At 45.8% G+C, this 27,247-nt stretch overlaps 1 protein-coding gene across 1 annotated transcript in view; it reads right to left on the minus strand.

The window, feature by feature from the left end:
• Window positions 1–27,247, minus strand: part of LOC115481656 (SUMO-activating enzyme subunit 1-like) — a 108,559-nt gene that overhangs the window by 77,026 nt on the left and 4,286 nt on the right. The window contains exon 2 of the mRNA XM_030220980.1: window positions 13,289–13,462. Within this exon, the coding sequence (XP_030076840.1) occupies window positions 13,289–13,462 (174 nt within the window). The remainder of the gene's footprint in view (window positions 1–13,288; window positions 13,463–27,247) is intronic.

Here is a 27,247-nt window from a genome sequence, read left to right on the forward strand (position 1 = left end):
CGGGCTCGACCGCATTGGCGCTGAGAAGGGCGGAGAGTTCCTCTGCAAGTACCTGCTTGTGCTGGAAGCTGTAGGACTGAGCTCCCGGTGGACAATTTGGAGGTTGTGAGGCCAAATTGAGGGTGTATCCTTGCCGGACTATTTGGAGAACCCACTGATCGGAGGTTATGAGAGGCCACCTTTGGTGAAAAGCTTTCAACCTCCCTCCGACAGGCAGGTCGCCCGGCACTGACACTTGGATGTCGGCTATGCTCTGCTGGAGCCAGTCAAAAGCTCGCCCCTTGCTTTTGCTGGGGAGCCGCGGGGCCTTGCTGATTCGCACGCTGCTGACGAGAGCGAGCGCGCTGGGGCTTAGCCTGGGCCGCAGGCTGTCGGGAAGGAGGATTGTACCTACGCTTGCCAGAAGTATAGGGAACAGTCTTCCTTCCCCCGAAAAATCGTCTACCTGTAGAGGTAGAAGCTGAAGGCTGCCGGCGGGCGAACTTGTCGAATGCGGTGTCCCGCTGGTGGAGAGACTCTACCACCTGCTCGACTTTTTCGCCAAAAATGTTATCCGCACGGCAAGGCGAGTCCGCAATCCGCTGCTGGATTCTATTCTCCAGGTCGGCGGCACGCAGCCATGAGAGCCTGCGCATCACCACACCTTGAGCAGCGGCCCTGGACGCAACATCAAAAGTGTCATAAACTCCTCTGGCCAGGAATTTTCTGCACGCCTTCAGCTGCCTGACCACCTCCTGAAAAGGCTTGGCTTGCTCAGGGGGAAGAGCATCAACCAAGCCCGCCAACTGCCGCACATTATTCCGCATGTGTATGCTCGTGTAGAGCTGGTAAGACTGGATCTTGGACACGAGCATAGAGGAATGGTAGGCCTTCCTCCCAAAGGAGTCTAAGGTTCTAGCGTCCTTGCCCGGGGGCGCCGAAGCATGTTCCCTAGAACTCTTAGCCTTCTTTAGGGCCAAATCCACAACTCCAGAGTCATGAGGCAACTGAGTGCGCATCAGCTCTGGGTCCCCATGGATCCGGTACTGGGACTCGATCTTCTTGGGAATGTGGGGATTAGTTAATGGCTTGGTCCAGTTCGCAAGCAATGTCTTCTTCAGGACATGGTGCAAGGGAACAGTGGACGCTTCCTTAGGTGGAGAAGGATAGTCCAGGAGCTCAAACATTTCAGCCCTGGGCTCGTCCTCCACAACCACCGGGAAGGGGATGGCCGTAGACATCTCCCGGACAAAGGAGGCAAAAGACAGACTCTCGGGAGGAGAAAGCTGTCTCTCAGGAGAGGGAGTGGGATCAGACGGAAGACCCTCAGACTCCTCGTCAGAGAAATATCTGGGATCTTCCTCTTCCTCCCACGAGGCCTCACCCTCGGTGTCAGACACAAGTTCACGGACCTGTGTCTGCAACCTCGCCCTGCTCGACTCCGTGGAACCCCGTCCACGATGGGGGCGTCGAGAGGTAGACTCCCTCGCCCGCATCGGCGAAGCTCCCTCCGCCGACGTAGTCGGGGAGCCTTCCTGGGAGGTGGCCGCGGTCGGTACCGCACGCGGTACCGACGTCGGGGACCTCAACCTGGGCGATGGGCCAGCCGGCGCCACGCTCGACGGTACCGGTGGCGCAAGCACCGCCGGTACCGGAGGGGTAGGGCGCAACAGCTCTCCCAGAATCTCTGGGAGAACGGCCCGGAGGCTCTCGTTTAGAGCGGCTGCAGAGAAAGGCTGAGAGGTCGATGCAGGCGTCGACGTCAGTACCTGTTCCGGGCGTGGAGGCTGTTCCGGGCTGTCCAGAGCGGAGCGCATCGACACCTCCTGAACAGAGGGTGAGCGGTCCTCTCGGTGCCGATGCCTGCTGGGTGCCGAATCCCTCGGCGACCCAGAGCTCTCGGTGCCGACACGGGGAGGAGACCGGTGTCGATGCTTCTTCGATTTCTTCCGAAGCATGTCACCGGAGCTCCCCGGCACCGACGAGGAGGACGTCGAATCCATCCGTCGCTTCCTCGGGGCCGAGACTGAAGAAGGTCGATCTCGGGGGGGCTGTACCGCAGGAGCCCTCAGGGTAGGCGGAGACCCACCCGAGGGCTCACCGCCACCAGCAGGGGAATGGACAGCCCTCACCTGCACTCCACCCGATGCACCACCGTCCGACGACATCAGCAGACGAGGTCCTGGTACCACCGACGTCGATGCAGCTATCCGATGTCTCGGCGCCGATGCAGAGGCCCGATGCCTCGATGCACTCGATGCAGGGGCGGCCGAGGAAGGAGGTCTGGACGCTGACGACGTCGATGCACTCGAAGATCCCGGTGCCGATGCCGACGAAGAGCCCGAGAACAACACGTTCCACTGGGCTAGTCTCGCTACCTGAGTCCGCCTTTGAAGCAGGGAACACAGACTGCAGTTCTGAGGGCGGTGCTCGGCCCCCAGACACTGAAGACACGACGAGTGTCGATCAGTGAGCGAGATAACCCGGGCGCACTGGGTGCACTTCTTGAAGCCGCTGGAAGGCTTCGATGTCATGGGCGGAAAAATCACGCCGGCGAAATCAAAAGCCGAAATGGCGAAATTTGAAGCACCAAATTTAGAGGGAGAAAAAAATCTCGACCGAGGCCGAAAAGAGGCCTACCCCGACGACGAAAGAAAACTTACCGGGGCAAAAAAGCTGGAAGTACGGGGAGGATTTACACGAAACCCGGCGGGGGGTTTCCGGAGCACTTCCCGACTAGGACAAGCTTTCCCGAAGGAAAAAAACACGTTCAAAACAAATTGGACGCGCGAGGTCGACTTTCCGGGGCTCGACACGGCGAAAACACGACCGTACCGAGTGCGGACAAAAGAAGACTGGCCGGCTCGAGCCGGTTTCGGGCGGGAAGACGGCCGCGCATGCGCGGTGCGCGCGGGCGCGCGAGGGCTAGCAAAGGACTTTGCTAGTGAAGTTTCCGATTGGAGGGGCTGCCGTGGACGTCACCCATCAGTGAGAACAAGCAGCCTGCTTGTCCTCGGAGAATGTATACTATCACTTGACGCGGAGAAGGCCTTTGATCGGGTCAGCTGGCCATTCCTCTTCGCGGTCTTGAAGAAAGTGGGCATGGGGGGGAAATTTGTAGAATGGTTACATCTTATATATAAGTCACCAGAGGCAACTGTTCGTATTAATGGGACTTTAACTCGACCTTTCCAACTCCACAGAGGCACTAGGCAGAGATGTGCATTATCCCCATTACTATTTGCTTTGGTAATGGAACCATTGGCGACTAAAATCAGAGCCAACCCAGACATCAAAGGCCTGAAGGGGGGGGGGCTTTGAAACCAAGATCTTATTGTTTGCAGATGACATTTTGCTCACCATAAAAGATCCAGTGACAGCTTTCCCGATCATAGGGGATGAAATAAAATCATATGGAGCTGTCTCTGGATTTAAAATCAATTTTGAGAAATCAGAAGCTCTTGACGTAAACTTAAATAGTACCACCCTAAAATTGTTGAAAGAGCAATTTCCATACAGATGGGCCAGTAAATATGTTAGGTATCTAGGGGTTAACATACCACGCCACCTGGAAGATATCTTTAGTAATAACTTCCCTAAAAGAGTGCAGGACCTATTCCAAGAACTAGAGCGTTGGGAAGGCCTGAATTTATCCTGGATAGGTAGGATTAATGCTGTAAAAATGGTGGTTCTTCCAAAGCTCCTATACCTATTTATGGCCCTCCCAATATCCATCCCAGACTCCTTCTTTCGAGGCCTACAGGGTAGAGTATTCTCCTTCATCTGGAGGAGGAGACCACCACGGGTACGGCGGGAGACAATGTATCAGTTTAAAGACAGAGGGGGGATGGGGGTGCCCTGCTTTCGCAGTTATTACCATGCAGCACACCTGCGTATCCTGGCAATCTGGCTACAAGACACAAGGAAAATTTGGACCTGTATAGACCAGAGCTGGTTAGACCCGTATCCACTACGGGCAATACCCTGGTTGCCGATACATAAGCTTAAGGAAATAACTAAAAAGAGCCCTTCAATTATCCAGTGGCCACTCACTACTTGGTGTAAGACTAGAGAACAATTTTTCCCTGAGCGCATATATTTTAAACATACATATTTAAGATTTGCCCCACGTTTTGGCCCGGGTAGAATAGATACAGCGTACAAGGAATGGGAGAGCATGGGTCTATGCGAGCTGGGACAAATGCACGATCAAGGTCAGTCACCATCATTCCAAACACTTTGTCAGGAACATCAACTTTCCCCACTTCAAGCATTCCAGTATTGGCAGGCAAAGCGAATGCTACATACCTGTAGAAGGTATTCTCCGAGGACAGCAGGCTGATTGTTCTCACTGATGGGTGACGTCCACGGCAGCCCCTCCAATCGGAAACTTCACTAGCAAAGTCCTTTGCTAGCCCTCGCGCGCCCGCGCGCACCGCGCATGCGCGGCCGTCTTCCCGCCCGAAACCGGCTCGAGCCGGCCAGTCCAGTATGTAGCAAGACAATACACTTCAAGGGAAGACTCAACTCCAAAGGGGAGGCGGGCGGGTTTGTGAGAACAATCAGCCTGCTGTCCTCGGAGAATACCTTCTACAGGTATGTAGCATTCGCTTTCTCCGAGGACAAGCAGGCTGCTTGTTCTCACTGATGGGGTATCCCTAGCCCCCAGGCTCACTCAAAACAACAACATTGGTCAATTGGGCCTCGCAACGGCGAGGACATAACTGAGATTGACCTAAAAAATTTACCAACTAACTGAGAGTGTAGCCTGGAACAGAACAAACAGGGCCCTCAAGGGGTGGAGTTGGATCCTAAAGCCCAAACAGGTTCTGAAGAACTGACTGCCCGAACCGACTGTCGCGTCGGGTATCCTGCTGCAGGCAGTAATGAGATGTGAATGTGTGGACAGATGACCACGTCGCAGCTTTGCAAATTTCTTCAATGGAGGCTGACTTCAAGTGGGCTACCGACGCAGCCATGGCTCTAACATTATGAGCCGTGACATGACCCTCAAGAGCCAGCCCCGCCTGGGCGTAAGTGAAGGAAATGCAATCTGCTAGCCAATTGGATATGGTGCGTTTCCCTACAGCCACTCCCCTCCTATTGGGGTCAAAAGAAACAAACAATTGGGCGGACTGTCTGGTGGGCTGTGTCCGCTCCAGGTAGAAGGCCAATGCTCTCTTGCAGTCCAATGTGTGCAGCTGACGTTCAGCAGGGCAGGAATGAGGACGGGGAAAGAATGTTGGCAAGACAATTGACTGGTTCAGATGGAACTCCGACACGACCTTTGGCAGAAACTTAGGGTGAGTGCGGAGGACTACTCTGTTGTGATGAAATTTGGTGTAAGGGGCCTGGGCTACCAGGGCCTGAAGCTCACTGACTCTACGAGCCGAAGTAACTGCCACCAAGAAAATGACCTTCCAGGTCAAGTACTTCGGATGGCAGGAATTCAGTGGCTCAAAAGGAGGTTTCATCAGCTGGGTGAGAACGACATTGAGATCCCATGACACTGTAGGAGGCTTGACAGGGGGCTTTGACAGAAGCAAACCTCTCATGAAGCGAACAACTAAAGGCTGTCCTGAGATCGGCTTACCTTCCACTTGGTAATGGTATGCACTGATTGCACTAAGGTGAACCCTTACGGAGTTGGTCTTCAGACCAGACTCAGACAAGTGCAGAAGGTATTCAAGCAGGGTCTGTGTAGGACAAGAGCGAGGATCTAGGGCCTTGCTGTCACACCAGACGGCAAACCTCCTCCAATGAAAGAAGTAACTTCTCTTAGTGGAGTCTTTCCTGGAAGCAAGCAAGATGCGGGAGACACCCTCTGGCAGACCCAAAGAGGCAAAGTCTACGCCCTCAACATCCAGGCCGTGAGAGCCAGGGACTGGAGGTTGGGATGCAGAAGAGCCCCGTCGTCCTGCGTGATGAGGGTCGGAAAACACTCCAATCTCCACGGTTCTTCGGAGGATAACTCCAGAAGAAGAGGGAACCAGATCTGACGCGGCCAGAAGGGAGCAATCAGAATCATGGTGCCTCGGTCTTGCTTGAGTTTCAACAAAGTCTTCCCCACCAGAGGTATGGGAGGATAAGCATACAGCAGACCTTCCCCCCAATCGAGGAGGAAGGCATCCGACACCAGTCTGCCGTGGGCCTGAAGCCTGGAACAGAACTGAGGGACCTTGTGGTTCACTTGAGATGCGAAGAGATCCACCAGGGGGGTGCCCCACGCCTGGAAGATCTGTCGCACCACACGGGAATTGAGCGACCACTCGTGAGGTTGCATAATCCTGCTCAACCTGTCGGCCAGACTGTTGTTTACGCCTGCCAGATATGTGGCTTGGAGCACCATGCCCTGACGGCGAGCCCAGAGCCACATGCTGACGGCTTCCTGACACAGGGGGCGAGATCCGGTGCCCCCCTGCTTGTTGACATAGTACATGGCAACCTGATTGTCTGTCTGAATTTGGATAATTTGGTGGGACAGCCGATCTCTGAAAGCCTTCAGAGCGTTCCAGATCGCTCGCAACTCCAGAAGATTGATCTGTAGATCGCGTTCTTGGAGGGACCAACTTCCTTGGGTGTGAAGCCCATCGACATGAGCTCCCCATCCCAGGAGAGACGCATCCGTGGTCAGCACTTTTTGTGGCTGAGGAATTTGGAAGGGACGTCCCAGAGTCAAATTGGAGCAAATCGTCCACCAAAACAGGGATTCGAGAAAACTCGTGGACAGGTGGATCACGTCCTCTAGACCCCCCAGCGGCCTGATACCACTGGGAGGCTAGGGTCCATTGAGCAGATCTCATGTGAAGGCGGGCCATGGGAGTCACATGAACTGTGGAGGCCATGTGGCCCAACAATCTCAACATCTGCCGAGCTGTGATCTGCTGGGACGCTCGCACCCGCGAGACGAGGGACAACAAGTTGTTGGCTCTCGTCTCTGGGAGATAGGCGCGAGCCGTCCGAGAATCCAGCAGGGCTCCGATGAATTCGAGTTTCTGCACTGGGAGAAGATGGGACTTTGGGTAATTTATCACAAACCCCAGAAGCTCCAGGAGGCGAATAGTCATCTGCATGGACTGCAGGGCTCCTGCCTCGGATGTGTTCTTCACCAGCCAATCGTCGAGATATGGGAACACGTGCACCCCCAGCCTGCGAAGCGCCGCTGCTACCACAGCTAGGCACTTTGTGAACACCCTGGGCGCGGAGGCGAGCCCAAAGGGTAGCACACAGTACTGGAAGTGGCGTGTGCCCAGCTGAAATCGCAGATACTGTCTGTGAGCTGGCAGTATCGGGATGTGTGTGTAGGCATCCTTCAAGTCCAGAGAGCATAGCCAATCGTTTTGCTGAATCATGGGGAGAAGGGTGCCCAGGGAAAGCATCCTGAACTTTTCTTTTACGAGATATTTGTTCAGGGCCCTTAGGTCTAGGATGGGACGCATCCCCCCTGTTTTCTTTTCCACAAGGAAGTACCTGGAATAGAATCCCAGCCCTTCTTGCCCGGATGGCACGGGCTCGACCGCATTGGCGCTGAGAAGGGCGGAGAGTTCCTCTGCAAGTACCTGCTTGTGCTGGAAGCTGTAGGACTGAGCTCCCGGAGGACAATTTGGAGGTTTTGAGGCCAAATTGAGGGTGTATCCTTGCCGGACTATTTGGAGAACCCACTGATCGGAGGTTATGAGAGGCCACCTTTGGTGAAAAGCTTTCAACCTCCCTCCGACAGGCAGGTCGCCCGGCACTGACACTTGGATGTCGGCTATGCTCTGCTGGAGCCAGTCAAAAGCTCGCCCCTTGCTTTTGCTGGGGAGCCGCGGGGCCTTGCTGAGTCGCACGCTGCTGACGAGAGCGAGCGCGCTGGGGCTTAGCCTGGGCCGCAGGCTGTCGGGAAGGAGGATTGTACCTACGCTTGCCAGAAGTATAGGGAACAGTCTTCCTTCCCCCGAAAAATCGTCTACCTGTAGAGGTAGAAGCTGAAGGCTGCCGGCGGGCGAACTTGTCGAATGCGGTGTCCCGCTGGTGGAGAGACTCTACCACCTGTTCGACTTTTTCGCCAAAAATGTTATCCGCACGGCAAGGCGAGTCCGCAATCCGCTGCTGGATTCTATTCTCCAGGTCGGCGGCACGCAGCCATGAGAGCCTGCGCATCACCACACCTTGAGCAGCGGCCCTGGACGCAACATCAAAAGTGTCATAAACTCCTCTGGCCAGGAATTTTCTGCACGCCTTCAGCTGCCTGACCACCTCCTGAAAAGGCTTGGCTTGCTCAGGGGGAAGAGCATCAACCAAGCCCGCCAACTGCCGCACATTGTTCCGCATGTGGATGCTCGTGTAGAGCTGGTAAGACTGGATCTTGGACACGAGCATAGAGGAATGGTAGGCCTTCCTCCCAAAGGAGTCTAAGGTTCTAGCGTCCTTGCCCGGGGGCGCCGAAGCATGTTCCCTAGAACTCTTAGCCTTCTTTAGGGCCAGATCCACAACTCCAGAGTCATGAGGCAACTGGGTGCGCATCAGCTCTGGGTCCCCATGGATCCGGTACTGGGACTCGATCTTCTTGGGGATGTGGGGATTAGTTAGAGGTTTTGTCCAGTTCGCAAGCAATGTCTTTTTTAGGACATGGTGCAAGGGAACAGTGGACGCTTCCTTAGGTGGAGAAGGATAGTCCAGGAGCTCAAACATTTCAGCCCTGGGCTCGTCCTCCACAACCACCGGGAAGGGGATGGCCGTAGACATCTCCCGGACAAAGGAAGCGAAAGACAGACTCTCGGGAGGAGAAAGCTGTCTTTCAGGAGAGGGAGTGGGATCAGAAGGAAGACCCTCAGACTCCTCGTCAGAGAAATATCTGGGATCCTCTTCTTCTTCCCACGAGGCCTCACCCTCGGTGTCAGACACAAGTTCCCGGACCTGTGTCTGCAACCTCGCCCTGCTCGACTCCGTGGAACCCCGTCCACGATGGGGGCGTCGAGAGGTAGACTCCCTTGCCCGCATCGGCGAAGCTCCCTCCGCCGACGTGGTCGGGGAGCCTTCCTGGGAGGTGGCCGCGGTCGGCACCGCACGCGGTACCGACGTCGGGGACCTCAACCTGGGCGATGGGCCAGCCGGCGCCACGCTCGACGGTACCGGAGGCGCAAGCACCGCCGGTACCGGAGGGGTAGGGCGCAACAGCTCTCCCAGAATCTCTGGGAGAACGGCCCGGAGGCTCTCGTTTAGAGTGGCTGCAGAGAAAGGCTGAGAGGTCGATGCAGGCGTCGACGTCAGTACCTGTTCCGGGCGTGGAGGCTGTTCCGGGCTGTCCAGAGCGGAGCGCATCGACACCTCTTGAACAGAGGGTGAGCGGTCCTCTCGGTGCCGATGCCTGCTGGGTGCCGAATCCCTCGGCGACCCAGAGCTCTCGGTGCCGACACGGGGAGGAGACCGGTGTCGATGCTTCTTCGATTTCTTCCGAAGCATGTCACCGGAGCTCCCCAGCACCGACGAGGAGGACGTCGAATCCATCCGTCGCTTCCTCGGGGCCGAGACTGAAGAAGGTCGATCTCGGGGGGGCTGTACCGCAGGAGCCCTCAGAGTAGGCGGAGACCCACCCGAGGGCTCACCGCCACCAGCAGGGGAATGGACAGCCCTCACCTGCACTCCACCCGATGCACCACCGTCCGACGACATCAGCAGACGAGGTCCTGGTACCACCGACGTCGATGCAGCTATCCGATGTCTCGGCGCCGATGCAGATGCCTCGATGCACTCGATGCAGGGGCGGCCAAGGAAGATGGTCTGGACGCTGACGACGTCGATGCACTCGAAGATCCCGGTGCCGATGCCGACGAAGAGCCCGAGAACAACACGTTCCACTGGGCTAGTCTCGCTACCTGAGTCCGCCTTTGAAGCAGGGAACACAGACTACAGTTCTGAGGGCGGTGCTCGGCCCCCAGACACTGAAGACACGACGAGTGTCGATCAGTGAGCGAAATAACCCGGGCGCACTGGGTGCACTTCTTGAAGCCGCTGGAAGGCTTCGATGTCATGGGCGGAAAAATCACGCCGGCGAAATCAAAAGCCGAAATGGCGAAAATTGAAGCACCAAAATTTAGAGGGAGAAAAATCTCGACCGAGGCCAAAAAGAGGCCTACCCCGACGACGAAAGAAAACTTACCGGGGCAAAAAGCTGAAAGTACGGGGAGGATTTACACGAAACCCGGCGGGGGGTTTCCGGAGCACTTCCCGACTAAGAGAAAACTTTCCCGAAGGAAAAAAAACACGCTCAAATAAATTGGACGCGCGAGGTCGACTTTCCGGGGCTCGACACGGCGAAAACACGACCGTACCGAGTGCGGACAAAAGAAGACTGGCCGGCTCGAGCCGGTTTCGGGCGGGAAGACGGCCGCGCATGCGCGGTGCGCGCGGGCGCGCGAGGGCTAGCAAAGGACTTTGCTAGTGAAGTTTCCGATTGGAGGGGCTGCCGTGGACGTCACCCATCAGTGAGAACAAGCAGCCTGCTTGTCCTCGGAGAAAAGATTTTATCGGCCGGAGAGCGGCAGAGGAACTTAGTCTGGAAGAAACACAATTGGAGAAGGGATTGACGGGAGGGGGAGGAAGAGGGGGTGTCTCCAGACTCTATAAAGCGCTATTAGCTCGCACCTATCCAGTAGAATACTATACACATAGATGGGAAACTGCACTTGGGGCCTCCTATGACCCCAAACAATGGGCTTTGGCCTTCCGATCATTGCTTAGAGTATCAGAGTCCAGCGCTATGGTAGAAAACGGGCACAAAATTCTATATAGTTGGTACTACACTCCCAGTCGACTGGCGAAAATGTATAAGTCAGGCTCGGCCCTATGTTGGAGGAACTGCGGGATGGAGGGGGATATGTATCATATTTGGTGGTCTTGTACTCATGCAGCTCGATATTGGGAAAAGATATTGGCTTTTGTAAAGTTAGTGACAAGCATTCAATACCAGATGAGCATGGATTACTGTCTTCTACACTTTAGACCGCCAGCAGTCAAAAAGCATGTACACCAATTTGCCACACAGGTGTTTGTGGCGGGCAAGCTAGTATTGGCGGCAGCTTGGAGGAAGCCTCAGTTACCTGACCTGCCATCGGTGCTGGAAAAACTGAATTATATCCAATTGATGTCAAAACTCACCGCAATGCGTAAAGGACAAATGGCACACCACATGAAGATATGGGACCTTTATAAAACTTGGTTATCAGCAAATGTGAACATATAGAACCAATTATACAAACACTCTAAGGGGTGGGAGGGAATAGGGAGGGAGGGTACATAGGGTTTCTATCTTGTTTAGCAATCGATGTTCATAGTCTCAGCGAAGTAAAAATACCAAAGTTGTATTAATCCACTGTGAAATTTGATCTATTGCTATTGATGTTAATAATGAAAAATGACAAATAAAGTGAAAAAAAAAAATATATATATATATATTTCCTTGTAACTTCATGCGTCCCCTGGTCTTTGTATTTTTCAAAGGAGTGAAAAATTGATTCACTTTAACCCATTCTACACCACTCAGGATTTTGTAGACCTCAATCATATCCCCACCCCTTTCAGCGGTCTTTTTTCCAAGCGTTATCATTTTGGTCATTCTTTGAACCTTTTCCAATTCTGCTATATGTTTTTTTTAACATACGGCAACCAGAATTGAAAGCAATACTCAGTGAGGTCACACCGTATAGCGATACAGAGACATAATAATACTCTCTTATTTTCCATCCCATTCCTAATATCCCGTTTGCTTTTTTGGCCACTGCAGCACACTGGGCAGAAGACTTCAACATACTGTCTACAATGATACCTAGGTCTTTTTCTTGGCTTCTAAAAGACAACCTTAGCATCAAATAACTATGATCTGGATTATTCTTCCCAATGTGCATCTCCTTGCATTTGTCCACATTAAATTTCATCTGCCAGTTGGATGCCCAGTCTTAATTTACTGAGGTCTTCCTGCAATTTTTCACAGTCCGTATGCATTTTAACAACTTTGAATAGTTTTATGTCATCTTCAAATTTAATCACCTTACTTGTTCTAATTTCCAGATCATTTGTAAATATATTAAACAACACTTAGTACAGATCCATGTGGCACTCCATTATTCATCTCCCTTCACTGAGAGAAATGGCCATTTAGCCCTACCCTCTGTTTTCTATCCATTAACCAGTTCCTAATCCAAAACAGAACATTGCCTTCTATCTCATGGCTTTTTAATTTTTTTCAGGAGTCTCAGCTTCAGAGGTTGGGAAGTAAGATAAATGCTAGGCAGACTTCTATGGTCTGGATCCTGTAAATGACAAAAATGGATCAGGACTGAGGCTGGAACAGGCTTCCATGGCAACTCCAGTGGTTGGGAAGTAGGACCAGTGTCAGGCAGACTTTCACAATCTGCGCACAGTCTGCGCCCCAAAATTGGCAGGTAAAGTGTGCCAGTACTTAATCATGAAGAAGTGGAACTTGTGCAGTTCTGGTCACCTTGATGGGCAGACTGGATGGACAATGCAGGTCTTTATCTGCCAATATTTACTATGTTACTGCAGAGAAAGGACAGAGTTGTCACTCTCTTCAGCAGCTCCACAGACACTGCCTGGGCTACTCTCAGGTGCAGTCATGCAGGACAAAATCACACAACCTGATACAATCAGTGAGAATCATGTCGCTGGGTGTTCACAGCCTCCATAGTACTCAATATACCATGAGGTGTTAGCCAATAGCAAGGTGGTTCAATGATCACTCTTCTATTAAACACCCTCAACATATGTTACAAGCCCTTGAGTGTGTCAATGTGGGCTCTTCTTTTGCTCCCTCAGGGGTCCTTTTACCAAGCTGCAGTTAAAAAAATAAAAATAAAAAAATAAAAAAGCACTGCAGTAGCAGCGGGGGCTATATTTGCCATGAGTCAAGGCCCTTTTTCCTGCAGCAGATAAAAAGCCCCTAAAAAAAGGCATGGCCATATGGTAAGATTATTCTTATTTTGTGGCCATGTTGGGGGGGAGGGGGGCACTTGCCACCACCCATTGAGATGGTGGTAAGGGCTCCCACCGTAACTGGATTAGCACCATGCTAGAAATTATGGGATTATTTTCCATAATGCTGGAAATAGCATTCACTCGAGGCACAACTACCACTGGTGACCATATTGGGCCAGTTGTAGTTCTGGGTTGCTACACGGCAACCCTTTAGTAAGAGGGTCCCTCAATGCCTTTTAGCAGTTTACTTATTCTCCCTCTAGGATTGGGATTACAGAACTTGTATTCTCTGTGAAGCCCTCAACCTACTGCTTTGTATCAGCTTTGCAACACTTACAGCATCAAACTGAGTGAAGAATGTATCGTCTTTATCAGCAATGTCTTGGATGTCAACTTTCACTTCCACCATGGGGTTCAAGTTTTGAGCACGAGCCAGGGAGGCCTCAGCACGATTGTGATTCATAGATCCTGTAGGGATGAGGAACTGAGTTCTTGTATCTTCTTCAGAAACCTGCAGATTTAACACATGGCACTCAGATCACTGAAGAAACGTAACTCAGAAGTCCAATCAGTACATCCAAACCTCAATATAAATTCTAGGAATGTGCATATGACAAACTGTTTCAGTTCGTTTGTTTGGCGGGATTTTTTTCAAAGTTTGGGACTTTTTCCCCCCATTGTTTCACACATTCAATTTAATAAAACTTTGAAGTGCATTTAAAATGTTAATGTGCATTAACTTAAACTACAAAATATGTGCTGATATGCTAAATTAATTTAAGAAACAGAAAAATAGAAAAATGTAGGCAGAAGACCATTTAGCCTATCCAGTCTGCCCATCCATGCCATCTACTCTCCCAATCACCCCCTTAGAGATCCTATGTACTTGTCCCAAGATCTCTTGAATTCAGCTACTGTTTTCGTCTCCACGATTTCCACTAGGTGGCCATTCCCTGAAATTCACCACCTTTCCATGAAGAAATATTTCCTTAGGTTATTCCTGAGTCTATCCTCTTTCCAGATCTTCCTTTCAACTGAGAGACTTGACCTATGTGCATTTATGCCACATAGGTATTTAAATGTCTCTAATATATCTCCTCTCTTCCACCTTTCTTCCAAAGAATACATATTGAGATCTTTAAGTCTGTCCCCTTACATTTTATGACTAAGACCACTGATCATTTTAGTAGCCGCCCTCTGGACCGACTCCATCCTGTTTTTATCTTTGTGAAAGTGCTGTCCCCAGAATTGTACACAATATTCTAAATGAGGTCTCACCAGAGTCTTATGCAGAGGCGTCATCACCTCCTTTTTCCTACTGGCCATTCCTCTCCCTATTCCCCCAAACATCCTTCTAACTTTTCCCCATCACCTTTTCTACCTGTTTGGCCACATTAAGATCATCACATATGATCACACCCAAGTCCTGTTCCTCTTTTGTGCACAAATATGCTTCACCCTCTAAACAATACCATTCCCTCGGAATTTTGCAGCCCAAATGCATGACCCTGCATTTTTTAGCATTAAATCTTAGCTGCCAAATTCCAGACTATTTTTTAGCCTTCACTAGGACCTTCCTTATATCATCTACACCATCAGGGCTGTCTACTCTATTGCAGATTTTGGTGTCATCCACAGAGGCAAACCTTACCAGACAGCCCTTCAGCAATATCACTTACAAAAATATTAAAAAGAACCGGCCTAAGAAACAAACCTGACAGCACTCCACTGGTAACATACTTTTTCTCATATCATTAGATTTATCAGTCACAATTGATTTGGTGGACCACTCTTTCAGACTCTTTCTCTCCTTCCTGTGGAGTGCCGCAAGGTTTGCTCCTTGCCTCAACATTAATATCTTTAGGGCACCATTAGCTACATTGATACAGTCCATAGAGTTGACTCCATTCATCTATGCTGATGTCCAAATTCTAACCACTTTAGATACCCATGAAGAATAATAAAATGTGATTTAATTTGCAAAAAATGAAGGTCCAGCTCTTTTTCAAAGGACAATGAGCACTTAATCTACAGTCGCTTAGTGATTAACAAGTCCCATTAGTGAGAAAATAAGAGCATTAGGAGTACTGCTTGATGCTAAACTATCTTTTTGGGCCCACATATCAACTGTAGTTAGAAAATGCTTCTTTAAACTATGTCTAATTTGCTCTGTTCTACAACTCTTTAAAGAACAGAGTTTTACGAATAGTTACCCATGCACTAGTATTACTCAACTAGATTACTGTAATGCATCACTGAAAGGTCTCTGTCAAAAATAAATGAGATGGCTCCAACTGATACAAAATTTTGTAGTTAAACTGATTTTTGGAGCAAGAAAATTTCACCTTGTAACTCTCCTTCTAAAAGCTGAACATTGACTACCTATTGAGTACTGTATTATCTATAAAATTCTAGTTCTGGTTCATAAAATTCACTCTACACGTTCACCTTTGTTCTATCCCGGTTATCTTATTCCCTACACTCCTTCACAAGCACTCCATTCGACGCATCAAAATCAACTGGTTATCCCTTAATTTTGTCAGCTATTTCTGGACATTTTCTGAGACTCTCCCATTATCATTACGCTCAGAAACCTCCTTACAAACATTAAAAATGTCCTTAAATATTTATTTCAAAAAAGCATTGAATAGAAGTCTACAGTCCGCTGTACTGGCACTGCCTGGTTTGATTGGGGAGGTATGGAAGTACAGCACCAAGAGACAAATTTCTGATCTTTTCTGTTTGATTATTATAATCCTCCTTTACGCTATGAACTATATTATTGTTCACTGCTTTGACAGTTTTCCCTAAAGTGGTTTATCAAATAAGCTGAACCTTGAACCTTATGGGGACAGACCGCACTAATCAATCCCACTGAAAATGCTTATTAGCCTCCCGGAAACCTGCACCACATTAATTCAGATAAAAAATACATAGTTTTAATATATATAATTTTGAGGAGGAACAGGAATATTCAGTATAGGCTGTAGACCACAGCCGAGCTTAGTTTCAGCAAGTAATGCCGCAAATACGGCTCACTTAAAGAGCTCTATACATCATTAAAACTCCTTCTGTTGTTCCCCTCCCATTTGTTTTAATATGTCAAAAACATTTTTCAAGAACTAGCAGGTCCACAAGGGATCTAACAAGCTAAATATCATAAAGTCCATTAGATAAAAAGTATTTTTCTTTCAAAAAACAGTAAATCACTTGTCAAAGATTTACAATAACTAGCACCAGAATTTAAAAAAAAAGCAGTTAGAAGTATGACTTCTCAATAATTGTCGATACTTTAGATTTTTGTCGCTCTTTCATAAAACGCTCCACGACCAACACCACACACCATTTCAGAACTCCTTCGTCAGGGATGCCAGTGCTACATTACTCAAAAGTTAGCAACAGATTTCTTCCAATAATATGCACAGTGTGGCAATGTCAGCTTAAAAAGAACAAACTGATGTTAACATTTAAAATTATATCATAAAATCTTTATTGATATCTACTTTGCATCTGAATGTTTTTTTTTTTTCTTTTCAAATCATGTAACGACGTTTTCATTTCCATACTGTAAATAATTGGCAATACAAAATGGAGTCAAGCAGAAAGAAAATGGTTGCTTGCTGGACAAGCAGCAGTTGAAATATAATTGACCTTGTACAGAATGTGCACAGGTCTGCAGAATGAACATGTGAGCATGATTGAAATAACAGAGAACAACGATTGGCAAAAGAACTGAAACTTGTGGCTATAACTTTTGTAGATAAGAAAAAAGGGAGTGAAAGGAAGACGCCAGATGGCCTGTATGAGAATCATGATTCACATGAAAAGAATAGAGCAGTGTGTGATGAAAAGAAAAAAACTGTATATAAACTGAAGGTGAAATGTAGTAACAAGCAATTATAACTGCAGCTTTCTAACTGATGAGATTGTAATACTTGCTTCCTAGGCAACCTAATGTTGCACAGCTCTGTCATGGCATTGGCAGTTGAATAAAAACCTTTTTCTTGGTACCATTTGTTTCTACATATATTTTTTTATATACTATGAACTGAATAAACTGAGTTTTGGATTTAGTACAACTGTGGATTTTGTACAATTGGCGACCTGCACGAAGGGACTCCAATCCTTGGAGCTGTTGATTGAGTCCAGGAGCATCGGTCTTACGATACTGATCAGCTCGTAAGAAGTGCCCCTGCAATCTTCTGAGCTGGGTTTTTTTTTTTTTTTTGTGAGTATTATTATTTTTTTGACGTCATTCTCTCTTCTGTATTATATTTCATTACGCTGCTTGCAATCTCTCTTTTTTATTTTTTATTTTTTCTTGTACTTTTTGTTCTTTGCTATTATTTGCAATACTATTGTACTATATGTAAAATGGCTAATATTAATATTGATATTGAGGTTCTTGTCTCTTCTACAGCAGACGGTGCAAGCTTTGTATATGCAGCACCAGGATTTCGTTGCTGGGGATAATGTTGTTTATCTTTCTTGAATCTGGTTGTTAAAAAGGGTATGACAATTCATGCTTTTCTTTAAGTCTTATGGGTATAGTATTACGGAGGTTAAATATAAAGCTTCCCTTCAGGAATGTAGCCTTGATTTTCCTCCAGCTGTTTTTTTTTGTCACGCTATGTTAACTTTCAACTTTGTGATTTACTGAAAGGTGCATGACGGCATTTTCTGAGGTTTAAAATAAATAAATAAATAGGAATTATTTAGCTAAGTTTTTGGATTATGGAGTTATTACAAATTTTATATACCTTGTATACCAGGATTTTGTGCTATCCCAGTGCCCTTCTAGGCAACTGCCTGGGTTGCCTCACTTTGTTTCTCTTTTATTACATTAGATTTAACATTTGTATTCTTATAGCTCCATGCTGCACTTGGGTTCAAAGCATGTTGCATCTGTTGTAATTTACTGTGAGATTTATGGTATCGTGTTCATTTACTGACTATAGTCCCTAAAGAATGTAAAAAAAACCACAGAAGGTATCCTACACCCCAAAAGTTAAAACATTGGATTTTAAAACTCAGATTTGTAGCTTATGTCAAAGTTACCGAGACAGCTTGTTGCAGCTTGTTTCCTCCCCGCTTCTGCACAGATACATTAAACAAACCCTGCATTCGGAGAAAAAAAAAAAAAAAAAGGGGTCCAGTTTGTGCTTTTCTTCAGGGACATATCAGCTGCCTGTAGCCATGATTCATTTGCCTTTTATGCAAACCTTATGAGTCTCGTAGGCAGTGCAAATCACAGCTGCTTAATTGTATTGCACTAAATTTGTTTTCCTCCACTGCAGGGGAGGGATGCAAATTCCTAAGTTATTCATGAGATTTGCAGACTATTTCTTGCCTATTCTCTGTACCTACCTCAGTAGGATTTGTACAATAAATGTCTAGTGAAATATCCCACGTGTATGTTCTGTACCCCAGGTAATTAAGATTTCAGAGAGATAAGTTTTAGGTTTCATGTGGATTTTCGTTGTTTCAATGTTCAGTTGTTTACTTATGATGTCACTCTTCTTTCTTTTATTGATGACTTGCTCCCTCTGCTGATCTTTGTGTGTATTACATGCACAAGTTGCTTTCGGAAAGAAAAAAAGGGACAGTCCCTGCCCAAAGGAGCTTGCGGTCTAAACCAGGGCAGACAGACAAGACTCACAATTACAGACTTTTGTTTTAATAATGTGATTTATGCAAGGAACCGTTTGTCTACTAAACTACTTAATGTGTTTAATTCATCATGCTTGTGATACATATATATCTATATCTGTGTTACTTTACCTTGGGCAATTGGGACTCCAGAGATATTGCCCCCTCCAGGGTAAAGGAATTTAGCTGAATGCTCAGATTAAGAAGTTGTTAATGTACCTTGAATGAGAATGCTTTGTGCTGCTATAGAACATTTCTAGGCACCTGCCTACCTTGCTGACATCATCCTTGTTCTAACTTTTCTCCATAAATCATATGTCTCATGATTTTAGCTGGACGCTTAAACCTGGTTGTCCAGAGAGGTGAGGTGTACCATGATAAAGATCTAAATGTAAGTTTTAAATCATAGGGAATCACATTGTGAAGAAGATGGAAGCAAGTTCCCAGTCATTGAAAGGTTACTGAGATGTTTGAAGCTTGTAAAAGATATACTGCCAATGTGCAAGTTGTGTGAATAGTGTGAATAACCACATGGCAGGAGTACATGATTATGTGCTACGAAAGTACACTTGTAAGTTAGATAGAAGGGTTGTGGAAGTGGATATATGTGGAAGTGTTTCAACAGGACTATACTGTTTGGGGATAGGCCAGAATAGGAATTCATTTTATTCTGTATTACCTATCAAAAGAAGCATGAAATTTGAGTATAGAATTAAGCTAATGGCATTTTGTTAAGGGTTTGACCAGATATTGAGTGAATTATTATCATTTATGCCCTGAGGCCTACATAGAGGCCCTGTTCTGATTTATCGTTTGGAGTCCTCTTTCTTGTTTTTCAGGTTCATCAAATTGTCCTCTCACCTTAGTTGGCAGGCAGGACGTGACATCATTTGACTGTGATCACTGATGGCACCAGTCTGTGTTAAGGCCTGCTGTCTACCATTCCTGATCTACTTCTGAATTGATAAATAATTTTTATAATTGGCATGTGACATTGCACTTACCAGCGTCTGACATGAGTAAAGCTATGGAAGCCTTATTTTGGCATCCAAATATGTTTTCTTATGCCACACGAATTGTATTAAACTGTTTAGTTTGTTCCAAAAATATAGTACATCGAGGTCCAGTTATTTCTCCTGGATCCATTCCAATTCCAATGGGACCTGGAGTAGAGTGGCATTTGGACTTTACAGATATGGTAATACCAGTAAAAGGTATCTTTTAGTGTGGGTCGACGCATTTACAAAATGGGTGGAAGCGTTTCCGTGTTCAAAGGAAACTGCTCAGGTGGTGATAGACACCTTTTTGAAATATATATTACCAGCCCATGGATGTCCACAAAAATTGGTAACGGACAATGGAAGTCATTTTGTAAACTCACTGATCAAAGATATGACTGATTTATGTGGAATACTGCATAGACGGGTGGCAGTCTATCGCCCTACTTCTAATGGCCTAGTGGAACGCTATAATGGCCTATTAAAAACAAGACTTAGAGTCTTACTAGCCTCATTAAATCGGGGCTCAGAAAAGAAATATACCTGGTTGGACTTATTGCCCATGGCTGTGCTACAGTTAAGGTGTCATCCAAGTACAAAATTGCAGATCTCACCTTTTCAATTACATACAGGACGAGACCCTAGAGGGGTACCTGTAAAAGAAATTGATACCGGCTTTGACGGTATAACTAATTATTGGAAACAAATAAATCCAATAATAAATTTGACCAGAGATATGGCAATTTGTAAATCGAAGGAAGTTCCTAATATGACTTTTTCTTCATCTTTTTCAGTGGGTCAAAAGGTCCTTCGAAAGAACTTCACACATAAGACCTGGAAGGACCCAATTTACGTGGGACCATTTGAAATAAAAGAGCTAACTCATACAGCAGCAAGATTGTCAGACCACATCACTTGGGTACATCTATCTGATTTACGCAAGGCTCCTGATCCGGGACCACCTGTGCACACTACTGTACCCCCAGAAGGCATTCCTTAGTAATATCATCAGAGCAAAAGGATTATGAAGGCTTTTGTAATCTGTTTGCTGGTAGGATTTACTTATGGACTCAATACATATGTTGAGAGAATTCAACATGCCTCAAAGACTCTTAATCTGACTAACTGTATTGTTTGCACTCCACTTGTCACTTCCGTACTTACCATTCCAGCACACATTCACCCTTACTCTATGATTAAGTTGCAAGGTATTCATAATTGTTTCAGTAATGGTACCTGCTATTTGGGTTTGGGTCATGAACATAGACAATATTGGACCAATGTTACTGCTCAACGCCTGCCTGCCTTCTTTGTTTGCTCATACTATACCTGCACTAAACTATTGGTGTCTGATAAACTCTAGTTCACTTCAGGGTAAGATGCCTAATGTTTTATGTAATTATACTTATGACATACAATCCCGAAATTGGACTGTGTTACAGGGATCCTATGTTATAAATCAGACTGCAACATCTATAGCTTGTGCTAACAAAATGTTCTGTAACCGGACACGGACAACCTCTTATGTGACCTCTACTAACCTTACTCTTACAAATTTGACTTTCTTCTTTTCATTATGTCAATTTAATGCCTCTTCTATACAAGCCATTACTGCTATGCCTACTGCGTGTTCTTCACTTAAGGAACTAAATAATCCTATTTTTCCTTTTTCTCAAACTTATGCTTTATATCATAACCTAACTTCTCTACAGTCTTTACGGTTGGGAGATTATTTGTTATGTGATAATATCCTGTACACCTATCTTCCATCATGTTATAAGTTCTGCACTCTTGTCCAACTAAATTTATTTGATTTGATCATTCCATTAAATGCCACATCACATGGTTCTAATAGTCAGAAACGAAGTAAAAGAGATGTTTCCAGTACCTCCTTTAGTGCTTTAACAGGAGATGATCAAGCTTTACAATTAGCATTGGATTATATTAACAGTACCTATCCCATGACCAAGACACGTTTAGATGCCTTGTCAGCCACTGGATGGCTTCCATTTGCAGGATCTGCCATTGCAGCTGAAATGGGTATGTCAATCAGACGCTTACAATCACTATTACATGTTGTAACACATGAACTAGATATAGCTATAACAGCACTTCAAGAGGAAATTGATGATACAGCGAGGTATGCAATGCACACCCGCATAGCGGTTGATTTCATGTTAGCCCAATCTGGAGGAGTGTGCGGCATAGTGAATGATACCTCCTGCTGTTCAGTTATTAGAAATCAATCAATAATTGTAAAAAATGCAATGAAGCGTATTGTTGACTTGGTAAAATTATCAAGTCAAGATTATGAAGGTATATTGGATACCTCATGGTGGGACTCAGTAAAAGGATGGTTTGGAGGACTAGGCCCATGGTTAAAAGGTCTTGTAACATTTGCAATTGTTTTTATAATAGTTTTATTGCTACTGGCTTGTCTGATTCCTTGCTGTATGAAAATATGTGGAAATATATTGACAAAAGTGACAGCCACAACCATGATCTCTCAAAAACAAAATGTAAACATAACCCAGATCAATCAGGAATTGATTGAGAAAAAAGAAATACACAATGTGTATGCTAAAGCATCTGTAATGAAAAAATAGCACTTGATAGAAACTGTTTCCTAGTGACGACGGCCTTGTGAAAAAGAGTAATGTGACATTCTACATCTTAAACAAGCTCAAACATGCTAGTGAAACTATTAGTGCATACTAATGTGAACACTGTTTGTCATCAGTGTTCAAGGGGGGTATGTAAATAATTGGCAATACAAAATGGAGTCAAGCAGAAAGAAAATGGTTGCTTGCTGGACAAGCAGCAGTTGAAATATAATTGACCTTGTACAGAATGTGCACAGGTCTGCAGAATGAACATGTGAGCATGATTGAAATAACAGAGAACAACGATTGGCAAAAGAACTGAAACTTGTGGCTATAACTTTTGTAGATAAGAAAAAAGGGAGTGAAAGGAAGACGCCAGATGGCCTGTATGAGAATCATGATTCACATGAAAAGAATAGAGCAGTGTGTGATGAAAAGAAAAAAACTGTATATAAACTGAAGGTGAAATGTAGTAACAAGCAATTATAACTGCAGCTTTCTAACTGATGAGATTGTAATACTTGCTTCCTAGGCAACCTAATGTTGCACAGCTCTGTCATGGCATTGGCAGTTGAATAAAAACCTTTTTCTTGGTACCATTTGTTTCTACATATATTTTTTTATATACTATGAACTGAATAAACTGAGTTTTGGATTTAGTACAACTGTGGATTTTGTACACGACGTTTTCATTTCCATACTCTGTAAGCCACATTGAGCCTGCAAAAAGGTGGGAAAATGTGGGGTACAAATACAATAAACAAAAATTAATTAATTAATGTGGTGCAGGTCCTCGGGAGGCTAATAAGCATTTTCAGTGGGAATGATTCTTTTCATGTTTTTATATTGATTTCTCTCTCCCTTAAGGTTTTTTTTTTTTTTTTTTATTATCTAATGGTTAGTGTAGCAGGCTTTAACCCCAGTATGATGGGTTCGATTTCCACTGCAGCTCCTCGTAACCTTGGGCAAGTCACTTAATCCTTCATTGCCTCAGGTACAAAAAACAAGATTGTGAGCAATCTAGGATGGTTAAGCGTATCACAAACGTCTAAATTAACTTAAAGATCAACATGTATATTTGGAAGAAAGGTAGGAGAGTAGAGATATGACAGACATTTAAATACCTTCCTTTTGTTCACTTTACTTACATCAAAACATGTTGCCATTTTTATAGCTCCTTTTAACTTGGACTGCTGTCTTTCTACTTCTCTTATGTCATCCTATCCTGTCAGCCTTTTTGAGTGAATATTACCACTCACTGGATAACCTACAGCTTTGACCAAGCTCTGCCCACAGAACACCCCAGCATTACCCAGATAGTGCCAAAACCTTCAAAGGGAATGTCAGTGGCACTATTCAGTTAATATCATTGAATATGCCACTGGCCAGCATTTATCCCATTGGCAGCACCTGCCAGCCACTTATAGACATACTGCCTGGTAAATTTTTGAGTTGGCTCCTAGATTCAGAGAAAATTTATGAAGGCCTGTGTTAAATCAATAGTACCACCATCATGCATATTTTCAAAGCACTTAGCCTTCCAAAGTTCCATAGGTTTCTATGGAACTTTGGAAGGCTAAGTGCTTTGAAAATATGCCTACATGTGAACTAGCTCATAATAAGGGACACAGTCAATATAAAGCACTACAAAAACTACAGACTATGGTCCAAGTCCAGTCTGTTTCTTCACAGGTTCAAGAAAATGAAGTGTAAGTTACCAATTGATCTTCTATTACTTTATGCAAGATAATACCACAAATTCTGTTTTCCCATTCCTCTTTTAATACTATTCCGATGGGTTTTCATAAAATATGCACAAGACTGCTGCCAAATTTTGACTGTTTGCAGAAGATTTTATGGAAATTCCTACTGCAAAATTATTCATAAAGTAAGAAAGAAATGAACTTTGTCAGACTGTTAGATGTGGCTGGTTCAGCCCTGCAAACACAAACCATAAAAGAAGGATAACTCAAACAAGTTGGGGGGGGGAGGGGTATTCACAAAGGGCAATTCTGTAACAGGGTACTTGATAGGAGCCTATTCTGAAATAAATGTAGGTATTAACTTTTCTTTATACCATAGCAGCCTAACTGGGAATATACACACCTAATATTTAAGCACAGGGACTTATGCCAGCCAAAGAAAGGTGCATACTTCATAGTATTCTGCAACATACACACAAACAAGCACAAGTCGTGCACTAAATCCCCCATATGTACACCACCTCTACTAACTGAAAGAAGCCACGACAGAAATATGTCTGGCGCAAGTGGAAGAACAAATGGCTAGAAAGGTAAGGAGGGGTGACAAAAATGTCTTCAGGTATATTAGTGAAAGGAAAATGACTAAAAAGGGAATTGTGAGACTGAAAAATGCTGCGAACAGCTATGTAGATAATGATGAAGAAAAAGCAAATTTGCTAAATAGATACTTGTGTTCTGTTTTCACAGAAGAAAATCCTGGAGAAGGACCGAGATTGACTGGCAAAAGTACATATGAAAATGGAGTGGCTATAGCACCATTCAAGGAAGAGAGTGTGTATGAACAACTAGGAGACCTAAAGGTGGACAAAGCCATGGGACCCCAGGATATTGAGGGAGCTCAGAGAGGTTCTGGCGGGTCCTCTTAAAGATTTGTTTAATAAATCCTTGGAGATGGGAGAGGTTCCGTGGGATTGGAGAACACCAGATGCGGACCCTCTTCACATAAGTGGTGCTAGGGAAGAAGCTGGAAACTACAGGCCAGTAAGCCTCACTTCGGTTATTGGAAAAGTAATGGAAGCGATGCTGAAGGAAAGGATAGTGAATTTCCTGGAAGCCAATAAGTTGCAAGATCCGAGACAACATGGTTTTACCAAAGGGAAATCGTGTCAAACAAATCTCATTGAATTCTTTGACTGGGTGACCGGAGAATCGAATCAAGGACGTGCTATAGATGTAATCTACTTAGATTTCAGCAAAGCTTTTGACACGGTTCCCCACAGAAGGCTCTTAAATAAACTGGACAGGCTGAAGATAGGACCTGACATGGTGAACTGGATTAGGAAGTGGTTGAAGGACAGACGCCAGAGGGTGGTGGTTAATGGAATTCACTCGGATGAGGGAAAGGTGAGTAGTGGAGTGCCTCAGGGATCGGTGCTGGGGCCAATTCTGTTCAATATATTTGTGAGTGACATTGCAGAAGGGTTAGAAGGTAAAGTTTACCTTTTTGCGGACACTACTAAGATTTGTAACAGAGTGGACACCCGGGAGTGGAAAACATGAAAAAGGATCTGCGGAAGCTAGAAGAATGGTCTAAGGCTTGGCAATTAAAATTCAATGCGAAGAAATGCAAAGTGATGCACTTAGGGAGTAGAAATCCATGAGAGACGAATGTGTTAGGCGGGGAGAGTCTGCTATGTACGGACAGGGAGAGGGATCTTGGGGTGATAGTACCTGAGGATCTGAAGGCGACAAAACAGTGTGACAAGGCGGTGGCCGTAGCTAGAAGGTTGCTAGGCTGTATAGAGAGAGGTGGGACCAGCAGAAGAAAGGAGGTGTTGATGCCCCTGTATAAGTCATTGGTGAAGCCCCACCTGGAGTATTGTGTTCAGTTTTGGAGGCCGTATCTTGCTAAGGATGTAAAAAGAATTGAAGCGGTGCAAAGAAAAGCTACAAAAAAGGTATGGGATTTGCATTACAAGACGTATGAGGAGAGACTTGCTGACCTGAACATGTATACCCTGGAGGAAAGGAGAAACAGGGGTGATATGATACAGATGTTCAAATATTTGAAAGGTATTAATCCGCAAATGAACCTTTTCCGTAGATAGGAAGGCGGTAGAACGAGAGGACATGAAATGAGATTGAAGGGGGGCAGACTCAAGAAAAATTAAGGAAGTATTTTTTCACCGAGAGTGGTGGATACCTGGAACGCCCTCCCACGTGAGGTGGTGGAGATGAAAACGGTAACGGAATTAAAAAATGTGTGGGATAAACATAAAGGAATCCTGATCAGAAGGAATGGATCCTCTGAAGCTTAGCGGACATTGAGTGGCAGAGCCAGTGGGGGGAGGCGGGGCTAGTGCAGGGCACACTTCTACGATCTGTGCCCTGAAAATGGCAGATACAAATCAAGGTCAGGTATACATATAAAGTAGCACATATGATTTTATCTTGTTGGGCAGACTGGATGGACCGTGCAGGTCTTTCTCTGCCGTCATCTTCTATGTTACTATCAAGCTCATTTTCAAAGCACTTAGCCTCCCAAAGTTCCATAGAAACCTATGGAACTTAGCCTCCCAAAATGCTTTGAAAATATGCCTCTGTGTAATGCGCACTACGCAAGACATGTATTTACACAATAGCACTTAGGTAAAAGTGTCACATATGCTAGTATTGTAAACACATGTATAATGCGCACGCAAATATTAGTGCCTATTTTAGGACTGCTCCCTTAGTGCAGCCCAATAGGACATATCCAGATCTCTACTCTTCTGTTTGAGAAGGGGCTGCAGTGAAGTATCTCAGTAGCGAGATAGAAGGTGTTTGTGTGTGTGTTGTATACTATGTGCACATGATGCGGTATATTTGTTTCTCTAGGGGGGAGGGTATAAGTGGGGTGTAAAAGAATGGACAGGTACATGCATGTGCATGTCAAGGAGTGGGTATAAATTAGGTGAGGTGGGATGATGTGGATATGCATGTGTCCACGGGGTGGAAGCAGAGGAGAGGTAGATGTGTGTACTGAGGGGTGCCTGTGTAGGAATGTGGCTTTTTGTGGTGAAGGAGGGAAGGAGGCTGGCTATGAATGTGTAAAGAGGACACTTGCCATATCGCTTTCTTTCCCTTACTCTTCACCTTCCCCCTCATCTCTCCACCCACCAGGTTTAGAAACATCAAGGAACTGCATAAGTACATAAGTACATAAGTAGTGCCATACTGGGAAAGACCAAAGGTCCATCTAGCCCAGCATCCTGTCACCGACAGTGGCCAATCCAGGTCTAGGGCACCTGGCACGCTCCCCAAACGTAAAAACATTCCAGACAAGTTATACCTAAAAATGCGG

The sequence above is a fragment of the Microcaecilia unicolor genome, chromosome 1 (assembly GCF_901765095.1).
Source record: "Microcaecilia unicolor chromosome 1, aMicUni1.1, whole genome shotgun sequence".
NCBI classification, from domain to species: domain Eukaryota; kingdom Metazoa; phylum Chordata; class Amphibia; order Gymnophiona; family Siphonopidae; genus Microcaecilia; species Microcaecilia unicolor.